The following is a 16,284-nucleotide window of genomic DNA, read 5'->3' on the forward strand; positions in this document are numbered from 1 at the left end:
ACCAAACAGTAAGGGAAAAAACTCCCACTCTAAAGGAAATACCTTAGATGTACTGTTTGGATATAGGCGACTACAACCCCTCCACAGTGAAATTGCTATGGACTGACCACGATTTAGTGCACTTCAGCATAAAACAACCAAAAAGGCAAAATCAGTCAGAAGCCTCTGAAACAAAACCAAAAATGGGAAGAGGCTTCATAGACAGTAGTACCAAATTCAAAACTAGACTGGAGAAAGACCTCAGAGAAAACAGAATGGGTAAGACTCTGGGATGAAGCACTGGACTGCAGTCTTGAGGAAGTAGCACCATTAATATTACGCAAACCTAACAAAAGAAAAGATGTATTCAACCCCTCAGATGAAATCATGAAACTCAAGAGAGAGAAAACTCAAAAGAAAATGGAGGAAATTGGACATTTAAGCGCCTCCACAGCATGTCCCCGACTACATAGTGAGGAAGCTTCCAATCTACCACCCTCAATGACTTGATCTCAGGCTGTGCAACCATCATGCGAATTGCCTACACCTGGAAATGGCCTGGAAGTGATCATACTCCTACAGCATGCCTAAACCATGGAATCAATTCCCTCCTGCCATCAGGGCAATTGATAATCTATTGCTCTTCCGGAAGGCAGTGGAGACACTACTATTCACAAACCAGCACATTCCTGGTCTCAAACTTAAACCAACCAAAACAGCACACCTGTAACACGGGGCACCTGAGACTTTCTGTCAACTATTACTTGTTCTCTCATCTACCTCAGCCATGCTGGTATAATTCATAGATTCCATATAGCATGTGTGTTCTTAGATTCACTATAGAATGTGTGTTCTTAGTTTCTTCTTAGCATGTGTGTTATTGATACTTCAAAATATAATGAAAAGGAATCTATTACTCCCATTTATTCAGAGACATGCACTCACTATCTAACTTAATTTTTTATCTATCTCAGTTTGATTATTAATAAGGGAAAAAGCCTCAGAAATGGAGCCTACGCGTAGTCACAGACTACAAAGGTGGCGAAAACATAGCCAATTAAGACCTAGATTCTTGAAAGGTCACGTTAAAAACCGACAGGCTGCTGTCATAGTTCTTAATAGTAGCAATTTTAAAAAAGCAAGTCATTCTCCTAAAAATGCTCATGCAGACGAGGTTGGCGGAGAGTAGCGAAGATTCGCTAAATTTGCATGTGCCCATCACTGGTGATAGTGATTAGTACATGCGCAGAATAAATGCAAACCCCCCCCCCAAAAAAAAAAAAAACAACAAAATAACACCCAACAACAAACAGAGCCTCCAAACTCAAGCAACCCTTCACCCGGCAGCAGGAGAGATGCCCACTCTCTCCCGCCTCCATGCAACACCCCCTCCCCCACATCCCCTCGGCAATGGAAGAGATGCCCACTATCTCTCACTATCAAACAACACTCCCCCTGGCAGCAGGAGAGATGCACACTCTCTCCCACCACCAAGCAACACCACCCAAAAACCCCTCGGCAGCGGAAGAAATGCCACTCTTTCCTGCTGCCACGCACCCCCCCCATGCTTATGATGATCCATGCCTTCCCCCCCCCCCTTCTTACCTTACTTAGATGGCTGCCCAGATGGATGCTTACTCCCTTCGGCCAGCAGGCCAGCCTCTTCAAAATGGTGGGCCTTCCCCTCCCTGAGGAGACTGAGGCTCTGATTGGGCCAGGTTGTTTAAGGCTCCTCCTATGGGTGTGGCTTTAGGAATCTGGGCCAATCAGAGCCTTAGATGCTTTGCTGGTGCATCCAGGGATGGGCTTGAGGCTCTGATTGGCCCAGGTTGTTTAAGGCCCCTGTTTTATACTTGTCTGCTAGCCATGACACTGTCCATACACTGACCTGTACAGGTTGACTGTGTCACTGCCAAATGCACAAGCTTTAGTCACATACCAGCCTAGTCACTGCCTGCATGCTAGCTTCAACTACTGCTCACATAACCATCCTTGACACTGCCCATACACACGTATGCGAGTCCACCACTGCCCTTATACAGGCCTAGTGAAGGAGGGACATTAGGACACTCCAAACAAAAAAATAATATGTTTTGGTGAGGGCTTAGCAGGATCAACAGTACCAAGGAGAGGGTGGGCAACACAGAAAAATACAGAAAGAAGGACCAGACAACTAAAGGCACCAACAGAAGACACAACAGCAAATTAATACATAATCCTAACCTGGGTTTCCAACATGTGAAAACCACCCAGCCAGCAGGAACAGAAAGTTTACTTCTGAGAATAGGGAACACAAACACAATGGGTATAATGATGCTATATGTTACCTCTGACCTATATACAGAAGGATGGCAAAAACATTTTCAACTTTATCGCAGAAACTAACCTATAATTCTCCACATTCTGGGTCTGTGGCAACTTTAATCTACATGGAATGACCCAACACACTAAAAAGCCCAACGGATAGTCCAACAACTAGAAGGACTGGGCCTATACCAAACAGTAAGGGAAAAAACTCCCACTCTAAAGGAAATACCTTAGATGTACTGTTTGGATATAGGCGACTACAACCCCTCCACAGTGAAATTGCTATGGACTGACCACGATTTAGTGCACTTCAGCATAAAACAACCAAAAAGGCAAAATCAGTCAGAAGCCTCTGAAACAAAACCAAAAATGGGAAGAGGCTTCATAGACAGTAGTACCAAATTCAAAACTAGACTGGAGAAAGACCTCAGAGAAAACAGAATGGGTAAGACTCTGGGATGAAGCACTGGACTGCAGTCTTGAGGAAGTAGCACCATTAATATTACGCAAACCTAACAAAAGAAAAGATGTATTCAACCCCTCAGATGAAATCATGAAACTCAAGAGAGAGAAAACTCAAAAGAAAATGGAGGAAATTGGACATTTAAGCGCCTCCACAGCATGTCCCCGACTACATAGTGAGGAAGCTTCCAATCTACCACCCTCAATGACTTGATCTCAGGCTGTGCAACCGTCATGCGAATTGCCTACACCTGGAAATGGCCCGGAAGTGATCATACTCCTACAGCATGCCTAAACCATGGAATCAATTCCCTCCTGCCATCAGGGCAATTGATAATCTATTGCTCTTCCGGAAGGCAGTGGAGACACTACTATTCACAAACCAGCACATTCCTGGTCTCAAACTTAAACCAACCAAGTCACAGCACACCTGTAACACGGGGCACCTGAGACTTTCTGTCAACTATTACTTGTTCTCTCATCTACCTCAGCCATGCTGGTATAATTCATAGATTCCATATAGCATGTGTGTTCTTAGATTCACTATAGAATGTGTGTTCTTAGTTTCTTCTTAGCATGTGTGTTATTGATACTTCAAAATATAATGAAAAGGAATCTATTACTCCCATTTATTCAGAGACATGCACTCACTATCTAACTTAATTTTTTATCTATCTCAGTTTGATTATTAATAAGGGAAAAAGCCTCAGAAATGGAGCCTACGCGTAGTCACAGACTGTGGAAATCAGCGTAGTTACTATGCTCCTTGCTCCAGTCATCGGCCACAATAAAACCATTCGTTTTTTTATTTTTTCAATATTTTTCACTTAATGTGCCATAAAATATATTAACTTAATCATAATGTATTAAAATACTTTTGTTGCTTTTTTTAAACTGATATAATTCAGGTATACTTTATGTTTCCTCTCTTATTGCATACACAGCTCCATTTAGACTGAAAAAAGTGACTAGAATATTGCTTAACTTAATGTTTGATCACAAAAATGCCTCTCAACAGATGCCATTTTTATCTGCAGAAATGTGTAATGCCTATGAATCCGGCCCTGAAGCAGCGGTTTAGAGTACATCTCCGCGATACGCTGGCCGCGTTGGCACCTGTTGAGAGGCATTTTTGTGATCAAACATTAAGTTAAGTAATATTCTAGTTACTTTTTTCAGTCTAAATAGAGCTGTGCATGCAATAAGAGAGGAAACATAAAATATACCTGAATTATATCAGTTAAAAAAAAAAAAACGACAAAAGTATTTTTATACATTATGATTAAGTTAATATATTTTATGGCACATTAAGTGAAAAATATTTAAAAAATAAAAAACTAACGGGTTTTTTGTGGCCGATGACTGGAGCAAGGAGCATAGTAACTACGCTGATTTCCACAGTCTGTGATTGTGCGTAGGCTCCATTTCTGAGGCTTTTTCCCGTATTAATAATCATACTGAGATAGATAAAAAATTAAGTTAGATAGTGAGTGCACGTCTCTGAATAAGTGGGAGTAATAGATTCCTTTTCATTATATTTTGATTATACACACCACTTGGGTTAGTTTAGTTATGTTATTGATACTTGTCATGTATTCTCTGTAACATATGTGTTGTGGATCCTGATGACTTCTGTGTAGTATCTTTGTAAAGCATTTTGGGCTCCTGGGGAGGATGGGCTATAAAATTAAATAAATAAATAAATAAAGATAAACTCCAATTCCCCTGGAACCATTTCTGTCTTAGTATCATCACATATTGCTGCATAAAGCTATGTCTTAAGAACATAAGAGTTAACATACTGGGAGAGACTGAATTAAGGTCCATCAAGCCTAGTATCCTGTTTCTAATAGTGGCCAACCCAGGTCACAAGCACATGGAAAGATCCCAAAGAGTAAAACAGGAGGTGCTTTAAGCAACCTGAGCCAATCAGAGCCTTAGGCCCCTCCCTGGGGAGGGGAAGGATTGCCATTTTGAAGAGGCAGGCCTGTTGTCTGGAGATAGGAGGCATCCCTCTGGCCGGCCTTTGTAAACAAGGTGAGGGCGAGGGATCATTGGAGGAACAGGGGAAGGGGGTCATTGGGGGTACGACATTGGCAGCAGGTGGTAGTGGGCATCCTTCCCGCTGCAAGGGAAGGTGTTATGGGTTTGCTTGGTGGCAGGAGGGAGTGGACATCTCTCCCAATGCCGGGGGGGGGAGGTCTGATAAATCCCCTCCGGCTACCAGGGGGGGTGTCTGGGGGAGGGGTGTTGCTTAATGACTTAAAGGAGTGGCTATCTCTCCCGCTGCTGGTGGGCAGGGGGGGATGTTTGACAGCAGCAAAAATTTCTGGCTGGTCTGAGCTGTCAAGCCTTACTTTCCTGTCAATGCCCGAGCCAATCAACACTCAGGCACTAACCAGAAAGTAAGGCTAGAATAGATTAGTCCTGCTAGAAAATTTTGCTCACAAATGTAGGACTGCTAGATTAGGGAATCACCCGGCGATTACAGAGAATTGCCTGGACTGCTTGTTTAAATATTGATTACCTTGTTGTAATACATTTGCATGGTAGAGTCAGAGACTGCTAGGAAGCTCGGAAAAAACCACAGTAAGCCATTTTGATAATCTGCCACTAATATACATGAATGCTAAACCAGCTGGAACTGGTTTAGTGACCACGTTAAAGTTTTAAGAATCTTCCGCTTACTGTATATTTGGCATTTTTTGTTCCATTTATGTGACTGAGGTATTCTATTTGTATTAATTCTCTATGTAGCTTTCTGTAACTATTTGATTTGTGCATTTTCCTAATAGATGTATTGATATTTTAGGGCCTTAAAATATCAACGGTATCCTTGTTTTGGAAGTTAGTGCTAGCATTGTGAATTTGTTATACTGTATTTTTCACTCCATAAGATGCACTTTTTCCACCCCCAAAAAGGGGGTGGAAATGTAAGTGCGTCTTATGAAGCATATCTGTTAAGCCCACTGCCGCATATTTTAATCCCCTCGCCGCTGCATATTTTAAAAAAAAAAAAACCCAAACCCCACCACTACTGCATCTTTAAAACCTACCTGCCCGCCCACTTGCTGCCTTCGTACCTGGTGGTCCAGCGTATTTCCCGGCCAGCAGCTCCACAGGCCAGAAGCACATAGATCAGGAGCAAGCCATCCGTGCTCCCGCCTGGGCCCATGTCGATCTCCAAATGGTTGCAGTCAACTCTCACAGGACTCGCGAGAACTGACTGCAGCCATTCGGAGATCGGCGCAGGCCCAGGCGGGAGCACGGAGGGCTTGCGCCTGATCTCTGTGCTTCTGGCCTGTGCACCGCTGGCTGGGAAAGATGAGAGCCCTCTAAGGAGGGAGGAATTTAAAAAGGTACAGAGGGGGTATGATTAAAGGTACGGGGGGATGATTAAAAGTACTGGGGGTACATGGGAGGTTGATTTAAGGTACTGGGGGTACGTGTGGGTATGGGGGGATGATTTAAGGTACTGGGGGGCATGTGGTTGTATGGGGGATGATTTAAGGTACTGGGGGCATGTGGGGGATGATTTAAGGTACTGGGGGTATGGGGCCTGCCTGTCACTAGGTCTGCCTGCCTGCCTGCCTGTCACTAGGCCTTCCTGGTCTTTGCCCTGTCCCAGCCTCCCACTAGATTAACAGAGGGGGGGGGGGGACAGGGTACAGAGCCTGGCAGGGAGAATTTGGTTCAGAATGGTTTTTTTTTTCTTGTTTTCCTCCTCTAAATCTAGGGTGCATCTTATAGTCAAGTGCGTCTTATGGAGCAAAAAAATACGGGTAGTTTCTGAGTGACTTTTTGTCTTAAAGATTTTTATTTACTATATGGCTGTTGTTGAGATTATACTAGAAACCAAACTGTGTGGTGAATTTTACAGAGTATTTCCACCACTAGTGTAGCCAAAAAGGTAATGGGAGAAAGGAGGTAACAATATCTAGCAGCTGAAGGAACGTGGAGCCTGTCTACTGTCCTCTCTCAGAAATACGAGATGGTAGTCAGCTGCAGCTTGACACTGGCACCACAAGCAGGCATTGTATTCATGCATGAACTGAGCATGCTCATTGTGCTAATGGCAGCTCAAGTTGATGCCATTAACTGTCATGCTTCAGAAAAACAAGAAGGGCTTGGAAGTTCCGACCTATCACCCTCCCCCCTTCCCTATTGAGAGATGTGATGGACCCACCAAGCCATTCTTGCTGTTTTCTTTGGGGGTGAGAGGTGATATGCTGCAGCTGTTGAGCCCCTCTTTTTGCTTCATGTCGAGATTGCTACATGTTGAAATTTCTGTAACTGGTTCTGTTTCATGTGTTAAGGAAATCTTAACTCCCTCCTGCCACCAGAGGTCCCCTTAAACCCATGTACAGTTGGGAGCAAGAAGTGATGCCTAAGCCCTGGTTGGCTCACATGCCTAAGGCCCCTCCTCTTTGGAGGTGTCTGAGCCAATCAAGATCTTAGGTCCCTCCCTGTGCATCACATCATGCAATAGGGAGGGGAAGGCCCTCTATTTTGCACAGGCGGGCCTCGGAGCAGGAGTGACTGAGCATCCCTCCTGCTCCCAATTTCCTTGAAAGGTACGGTGTTTGGGGGGTGGGGCTGGGGAGGTTTTGGGGGACCTCTGGTGGCAGGATTGAGTGGGCATCCCTCTTGCCTTTTTTGTGGAGGGAAGGTAGGGGATGTTGGGGGGGGGGCGCCTGGCTTGAGGGTGGGCTTTTAGTGGCAAGAGGGTGGGCCTCCCTCCTGCCATTTTGCTGCCATGATGGGGGGAGGTTGGCATGGCAGGAGAGAGTGGGCTTCACTCCTGCCTTTTTTTCTTGCATGGAGTACAGAATGGCAGGAGGGAATGGGCATTCCTCCTGTCAATTTTTGCTAACTTGGGGAGTGGGGGGATTCCTGGTGCCATGTTCGACAGGGGTATCAGGGAGGGCAATTATCAGGGGGGGGCTTTACAAATTGTTTTAATGGGACAGATATTTTTTGTGTGTAACAAACACAAAATATCTGTGTCATCTTAAAAAAAAATGAAATAGAAAAAAAATCCTCAAAAAGCAGGCAGACCTGACGTTTTTTTCGGATTGCTAAAAACTTTGCTTTTTTTGTGCATAGCCAAGCAATGTTAGTGCATCAATGACTTGGCTAGTTTGGATGGGGTTTGAGCTAATTTGCATGGCTGAATTGTAAAATGGGTGATCGAGGGGAAATGTGATCGTAGCTCAAGTGGTTAAAACAGGCTTAGCGATGATCGCATCTGGGCCTGAGATCATATTCTACATACCCTGACTTAGGAGTGAGTTTTTATTTACTGTCTTAGTATGCCCCAAACTAACCCATTTGGATACATTGATCCCGTCCCCCAAGAAAAAATATCAGCAATAAAGGCTTACTTCGGAAGTCCTGTATTGTAAAATTTGGGTTTATAGGTGTGTCCAATGCCATTCTAAAGGAGAAATTCTGGCCATTAGGTGACATGTCTTTGTCCACAGCACTGAAGATCTGTATTATCTGAAAGCACAAATACATGGTTTTTAAGCGTTGTTCAGTTTTTGCAAAATTATTATAATTATATTGAGAAAGCTTGTCTTAACCATTTTTCTAATCAAATAAAAACAAACTTTAAGGATTCTATTGGGGGGTGTGAAAATTAAACAAAAAAAGTGATGATAACATAATTCAACAAGCTTCGGTAATTTTATTGTTAATGTACTGTAATATTGACACAAGTGTTAATGTGTATTAGATATGTGTTGATACTACTGTGTAATAATACATATTAGTTCACTTTGGACAAAAACCTTTCCACAGGAGCCAGCAAGGATGAAGCCAAATGTTTATTTCAGTCCAAACTATACGTACAATTAGTGAAAACCAGACACAGCCTGCATCAAAACGCCTGCATCAGGGGTCACTAATATAATAAAATTTTAAAAAACAAACAAACAATTAAAACACCCCTGATGCAGGCGTTTTGATACGCCGAAACACACTGAAATTAACATCATAAGAACATAAGAACATAAGCAGTGCCTCCGCCGGGTCAGACCACAGGTCCATCCCGCCCAGCAGTCCGCTCCCGCGGCGGCCCAAACAGGTCAAGACCTGTCTGAATCCCCAGAGGGGGGTCCCCTTGCCACCCTGGTTTCCCATTTAAGTCCTATCTTCCCATCGAAGTCCTAACCCTCCGGTCTTGCACATGCACGACCTGTTGGGTTTCTATACTTATTACCTGGTTAGCTTTCTATACTTGTGTTACATCCCAGCTCCTCCCTCAGTATCCCACGATCCCTTTATCCCTCAGGAATCCGTCCAATCCCTGTTTGAATCCCTGTACCGTACTCTGCCTGATCACTTCCTCCGGTAGCACATTCCATCATTTGACTTCATCCTTGCTGGCTCCTGTGGAGAGCTTTTTGTCCAGTCCCACTGTCTTTCCTGGTTGCATTGTATTCGTGGGTCTCTACGCTGGTGGACTTTTCGTGGTACTAATTCACTTTAACAAATTAGTTCACGTTAACATGGGGCTCATTTTCAAAACAGAAAAACATTAGAAAAAGTTTGGATATATTGTTTGCTAAACCATTCACATTGCCGTCTTTGAGACACATTTTTAGATGGTTTTCTATGCTGTTTGTCCGCACTGTGTTTAAATCTCAAGGGGGCAGGATCTGGGTGGGATTAGGATGGATGGTTTTCTGCAAAAAAATAGAAAGTTGCAGAAAACAATAAGGCAAAACTTGGATGTTTGAGTCTAGAACATAAGCAAAGCCATACTGGGTCAGACCGATGGTCCATCTAGCCCAGTATCCTGTTTCCACACAGTGGCCAATCCATATCACAAATACCTGGCAGAAAACCAAATAGTAGCAACATTCCCTCCTACCAATCCTAGGGCAAGCAGTAAAATTATAAAATAAGCTAAAGAATTAGGGTTAACCACCCCCCTACCCCCCAAAAAAAAAAAAAAAAAACAAGATGCTACTATAGAATCCTTTACTCTTTCATATTCAATAAGCAATTCCATGCAACTTCATTGTGTCCTCTAGTCTTTGTAAATTTTGAAAGAGTAAACTGTTTTAATTCTTCTATACTTTAGGTGTAACAGAGGACATTTGACCAGGTAAGCGTTAAAACCTCACACAGCATACTCTAAACATAGTACAGTCCTCAAAAGAAAAGTTCAGCAAATTACTACTACATTGTAACAACTGGAAGTCTAGGCTGTAGGCAAAAGCAGCCCGACTTTACATAAATGGATCAGCTTAGCTGAAAACAAAACAGTCTAGCTTCACAGTTCAAAGCAAAAACGCTCCCCGCTTAGAACCAAAACCCCTCCTAGGTAAATGGCCCTCCAGGAATGAGCATACTTGGCAGGTTTTTTTCACCAGCACAATAGCTTAAACAGACACAGTCCAGCCTTCTGGCTAAAACACTTTTATTACCCTAGTTACGAGCACCTATGCCAGAAGTTCCCCTGCTTCTGTGTGAGTAGCACACAGTCATTACAAACAGGCAGCTATGGAACAAACGTACCCCACCCAGTCACTCTCTCTCCCTCCGACCTCTTTCTCTAAGTCAGCAATATAAGGTGAGAGGTCCGCCCCTGAGGTGCAGCCAGCCACATAATCTTTCACTGTTCCAATAATGCAAAAACTGCCAAAAAGTTGGTCAAACTGAGCAGATGACCACTGGACTCATGAAGGCAAGGCCTCCCCCCATTACTCTCTCAGTGGTTACTGACTCCCTCTCACCCCCCCCCCCCCCATGGCCAGACCTATTAGAGCAGCAAACAGGTCTCTGGAGTAGCCTAGTGGTTGGTGCCAGTGGACTGCAGAGAAGGGAACCCAAGCCTAATTGTACATTTGTGATAGAAAGAGTGAGCCTTCCAAAACCCACCCAAAACTTACTGCACTGATGTATAGGTGATATTTGCAGGCATAAGGGCTATTGGGGAGGTATACAATTGGGTACAGCAGCCAACTGTCAAGCCAATCAGGGCATTAGGCTCCTCCCTCAGTATCCTGGATATAGAGGGAGGTGCCTGAGGCCTGAATGACTCAGACACATAAGGCCCCACCCTTGGGAGGGGCCTAAGGTGATTGAACCAATCAGAGCCTTTAGCCCCTCCCAGTGCATCACATAATGCACCGGGGATGGGAAGGTGCATCATTTGGGACTGGTGGCCAAAGCAGGAGCATCTCTGCTTCCAATATTTTAAAGAGGTACATCGGAAGTTCGGGGTGGGGTAGCATCTGGTGGAAGAAGAGAATGAGCATCCCTCTTACTGCTTCCCGTCACTGCTGTTAGGGCTCTACGCATGTCTCAATCACTCACTGAGTGAGTGATTGGTCGTGTTTGTGTGCAAATCATTTGCATGCAAACTTGACAGTGCATCGATCGCTGCTGGAGAATCAGCCAGAGAATCTGCCAACTGCGATTGAGTCACTATCTTTAGTGCATCTAGCCCTAAAATGCAAAAAAAAAAAAAGACAATCAAAAAACCCGTCATTGAAATATAGAACTAATTCTAAAAACAGGCCTACAAAAAACCTGCTTGGAACACCAAATCCAATAATGCACACATTTCAAACCGAGCCAGTATAAATGTGTTTATTAATGATATACCTGTCCTGCTTTGGCATTTTCACATACATGTGTCTCATGTGGCGCGGAGACTTCAGGAGGAAATTCATTGACGTCCAAAACAGTAACAATAACTTGGATGGTGCTATTTAATTCAGGATTACCTAACAAAAAACACAAAGAAATGTAGAAAGAAGTAATGTTGATATCATCTTCTGCCATAATCCAACTTCAAAAAATTCCAATATCAAATTTAAGACTTGCGTGATATGGAAACTTTTGATGCCAGTGACATATGGTAATTGTACCACTGTAAAGTGATCTGGTTAAGTGCGGGATATTGGCATTTAACTAGTCAAGTGCTGACTCTGCCTCCATAATGCCCCCAAAATAGTTTTGTGTTTGGTGCTAAACAGATTTTTTTTAGCTGCTGCTGCCCCAAACTGCTGGTTAGCCCCAAACAGGCAATTTAACTGACCAGGAGCCATTTCTGACCATTTAGATAACTTTGAATATCGACTTGAAAAGTTTTTCTTCTATTTTGTGTCTATAGGAAGATTAAAGACTTAGGGGTCCTTTTACTAAGGCGCGCTAGCCATTTTAATTACTTAGCGCTAAATGCTAACGTGTGCTAATGCGTCCATTATATCCAATGGACGCATTGGGGCACATTAGCATTTAGCACGCGCTAATTTTTAGCATGCACTAAAACGGTTACTGCACCTTAGTAAAAGGACTACTTAAAAAATTAGGGTCTAAGTTCATTAATTAAAAGGTTCTAGATTAAAATAATACATGGTCTGCCTGCCAACTTACTACGAAGCGAAAAAGGAGAAAACTGTCCCGTGTAGCGCACAGCAGGAAATCAAACAAAGTGAGACATGTGAATGGTCAATTTTCATTGACCTATCCGACAGCGAGTTACATAGTAGATGACGGCAGATAAAGACCCGAATGGTCCATCCAGTCTGCCCAAACTGATTCGATTTAAATTTTTTTTTTCTTCTTCTTAGCTGTTTCTGGGCAAGAATCCAAAGCTCTGCCCGGTATTGTGCTTAGGTTCCAACTACTAAAGTCTTCACTCAGATTTGTTGACCAAAGTGTATTATCTGCTTCTAATTACCCACATTTATCTCCTTAAGATCTCGACAACTCTTTGGTAATCCTTATGTAACTCTTATGACATCTCTTAGGCTATGTCACAATTCTTGTAACCTCTTGTAAACCTTTATGTAATCCGCCTTGAACCGCAAGGTATTGGCGGAATAGAAATCACTCATGTAATGTAATGTAATAAGGAAAAATGCTTGAATCACCTGTATGCAAACCACTTTGAATGTGGTTGTAAAACTACAAAAAGGTGGTATATAAGTCCCAATCCCTTTCCCTTATTTAACACAATTCATCTTAGTATTTAGGGCTCCTTTTACTAAGCCGCGTTAGGGCATTAAAGCGCAGAATAGCACGCGCTAAATTGCCACGCGTGCTAGACGCTAATGCCAGCATTGAGCTGGCGTTAGTTCTAGCCGCATAGCGCGGGTTTAACGTGCGCTAAAATGCTGCGTGCGCTAAAAACGCTAACGCAGCTTAGTAAAAGGAGCCTTTAGGATTGCTCCTTCTCCTGATGAAACCAAACCTGCTGAAACACAGCCATGTTGAGAGACTTATATGATTGAGCTGGCACTTTAATGAACTTTGCTGATTTCTGTGATGAATTAAAATTGAAACATAATCCTGACCATTCACATGTCCCGCTTTGTTTGATATCCTGCCAACTTGCTACCACATTAATGTTTTTAGCAGATAAGATAATACAACTGGTATTATTTTTCTATGTATAGGCAAATCAGCATATATTTTCACACTTCTAATACAAATTGTGATGAGATATGAATTCTACAAACAGTACAGATGATTTTTATTGTAATCAGGAAATGTATTCTGAAAGCTCATGAAAGGCAATCATGAAAATTTTCCAATATGAGCATGTTCATAATAGGGAAAACAAATTGTAGATCTAAGTGATATATTACTACCAGGATAGTCATTACGAACTGCAAGGGAACATTCCTAAGACAGGTATCTCACGCTTAGCCACACAATTTCTCAGATTAGGAACAAGTGGCTGACTATTGTGATGATAATGGAAATACTAATAACTTCAGATCATTGCTTGCAGTTTGTTTTTGCCCACTGAAACCTGTTCTCCCAATCCTCCATTTCCTTCTCACAGTACCTGGGCCAGCAGCAGGATAATCATTTACAAAGAAATGCAGAAAATGATGGCATATAAAGGCCATATAGTTTGTCCAGTCTGTTCATCCATCTCATCTATGATCTCTTCCTCTAAAAGGTCCTTTGCATTTGTCCCACGTTTTCTTGAATTCAGATACTATCCTTGTCTCTACCATCACTATAAGAAGGTTCTTCCATGCATCCAATACAAATAAGTATTTATTTAGATTATTCCTGAGCCTGTTTCCTTTTAACTTTAACTTATATCTTCTCTTTCCAGAGTTTCATTTCTGTTGAAAAAGACTCACCTGCTCTGCATTTATACAGAAATATATTTAAATGTATCAGCCTTATCCTTTCTCTCTCATCTTTCTTCCAAAGTATATATACAGAGGTCTATAAGTCTATCCCCCATACACTTTGTTATAGAACTGACAATTTCAGTAGTTGACTACTGTACCAATGTCATCCTAGTTATATCTTTTTGAAGGTGCAATCTCCAGAACTGAATACAGTACAGGCAGTCCCCGATTTTTAAACAGTTCTTAAGTTGAATTTGTATGTTACTCAGATCCTGTACAGTACACAGTCTATAAAAACATTAAACATTATTGAACATTAAATATTAAAGAAACAAAATAAAGTACTGTAGTTTAAATAGAAAGAAGAGAGGAGGTTTACACTTTTGTTTTTCATCTGTCCCACTGTTCCCTCTCCACACCACCACATCCATTTCTCCCTCTCATTTCTCTTTTTTCCATGCATCTGTACTTTATGGCTCTCCCACCATCATGACCAATATTTATCTCTCACTCCCAAAGCACAATTCATCCATTTATTCATTTCCCCATGTACACCATCTCTCTTTCCCTCTCACTCAGTCACCCAAACCCAGCAATTCTCCCTTTCTGTTCCCTCCCCCACTTCAGTATCTCTTTCTTTCACTCCATCCATTCTTCCATCTTATGTCTCAAGTTCATGCTCCCATCCCTCCCTTCTGTGTCCCATGTTTATGCTCCCTTCCTTCTTCCTTCCATCCTTTGTCTGAAATTTGTGCTCCCTCCCTTCCTTCTGTGTCCCAATGAGACCCTGCTTCTCTCTTCCTGTGCCAGCGCACCCCTATTCCTTCCTGTCCCAACATGACTCTCTTCCTCCCTTCCGTGTCCCAACACACCCCTTGTCGTCCTTCCCTTTCTCTAGGCTGTGTCCCAAATTTGTGCCTCCCTCCCTCCCTTTGGTGTTTATCACCTCTGGTCGGCTCCCTCCTCCCAACCACACTTGTCTTCATAAAGCCATGGTTCCTACACACAGCCCATGGGCTGACCCAGAAGCCTTCTATCTGATGTTAGAGGGAAGGCTTCTAGATCAGCCATGAGCAGCATGCAGAAGCTGCTGCTCATGGCTTTGTGAAGAGAAGTGCAGCTGGGAGGAGGGAGCCAGCCAGATGAGGTAAACAGCTGCAGGAGGAAGGAAGGCACAAATCTGGGATAAAGCACAGTGGGAGGGAAGGATGACAAGGGGCACATTGGGACATGGAAGGGAGGAAGAGGGTCATGTTGGGACAGGAAGGGAGGAAGAGGGACGTGTTGGCACAGGAAGGGAAAAGCAGACCCTGGTTCAAAAGTACGGGATTGGAGAAAGAGGAAGACAGGCAAAAATATCTGGAAAAGTTAAGAGAGACAGATCATGTAATCAGGAAAGCAAAAATACAAATGGAAGAAAAATAGCTGACACAGTAAAACAGGGAGACAAGACATTTTTTAGATATATCAGCGATAGGAAGAAGTGCAAAAGTGGAACTGAGACTCAAAAGTGAAGGGGAGAAATATGTAGAAGCTGATAAAGAAAAGGCTGAATTGCTTAATAAATATTTCTGTTCTGTGTTCACAGCTTAAATGCCAAGAGCAGGACCGCAGAAGACAAACACAAATAGGGGTGGAGTAGTGGTAGACCCTGATTGATTTTCAGAGGGTTGTATTTGTGAGGAGCTAGCTAAATTAAAGGTAGACAAAGCGATGGGACTGGATGGTGTACTGCACATCCAAGGGTGCTGAAGGAACTTAGGGAAGTTCTGGTGGCTCTGCTGACTAACCTTTTCAATGCTTCTCTAGAGTCAGGAGTGGTACAGGAGGACTGGAGAAGGGTGAATGTGGTCCCTCTACACAAAAATGGAAGTAAGGAAGAAGTAGGGAATTATAGGTCAGTAAGTCTGACTTCTGTGGCAAGCAAATTAATGAAAATGTTTTTAAAACAGAGAATGGTAAAGTTTCTGGAATCCGGTGGATTACAAGACTGGAGGCAACATGGATTCACTAGAGGTAGGTCTTATCAGAGAAATCTGATCAATTTCTTTGACTGGGTAACGACAATTTGATAGAGGGAGTACGCTAGATCTGATATATTTAGATTTTAGCAAAGCCTTTCACAGTGTTCTACACAGACATCTAATAAATAAACTGAGTGCCCATGATAAGTAGGAGTAGTAGCAGTAGTTGTCAATGGAGATCACTCTGATGAAAGGGATGTTACCAGTGGTGTGCCTCAATGTTTGGTTCTTGGGCCTGTTCTTTTTAACATTTTTGTAAGCAATATTGCTGCATCGCTGTCTAGTAAGATTTGCCTCTTTGCAGATGATACAAAAATCCACAATAGTGTAGACACCCCTGATGGTGGGGATAACACGAGGAAGGACCTAGTGAGGCTTGAAGAATGGTCTGAAATTTG

General features: G+C 42.8%; 1 protein-coding gene across 5 annotated transcripts in view; it reads right to left on the bottom strand.

Moving 5' to 3' along the window:
- Positions 1-16,284, bottom strand: part of CDH12 (cadherin 12) — a 799,528-nt gene that overhangs the window by 24,061 nt on the left and 759,183 nt on the right. For 4 of the 5 annotated variants that reach the window (XM_033935284.1, XM_033935288.1, XM_033935285.1 and 1 more), the window contains 2 exons: positions 11,368-11,489; positions 8,133-8,250 (listed from right to left, as the gene is read on the bottom strand). In XM_033935284.1, coding sequence (XP_033791175.1) covers positions 8,133-8,250; positions 11,368-11,489 — 240 coding nt within the window. The remainder of the gene's footprint in view (positions 1-8,132; positions 8,251-11,367; positions 11,490-16,284) is intronic. The other variant, XM_033935287.1, reaches the window with a different exon arrangement.

Source organism: Geotrypetes seraphini, chromosome 2, assembly GCF_902459505.1.
Source record: "Geotrypetes seraphini chromosome 2, aGeoSer1.1, whole genome shotgun sequence".
NCBI lineage: Eukaryota > Metazoa > Chordata > Amphibia > Gymnophiona > Dermophiidae > Geotrypetes > Geotrypetes seraphini.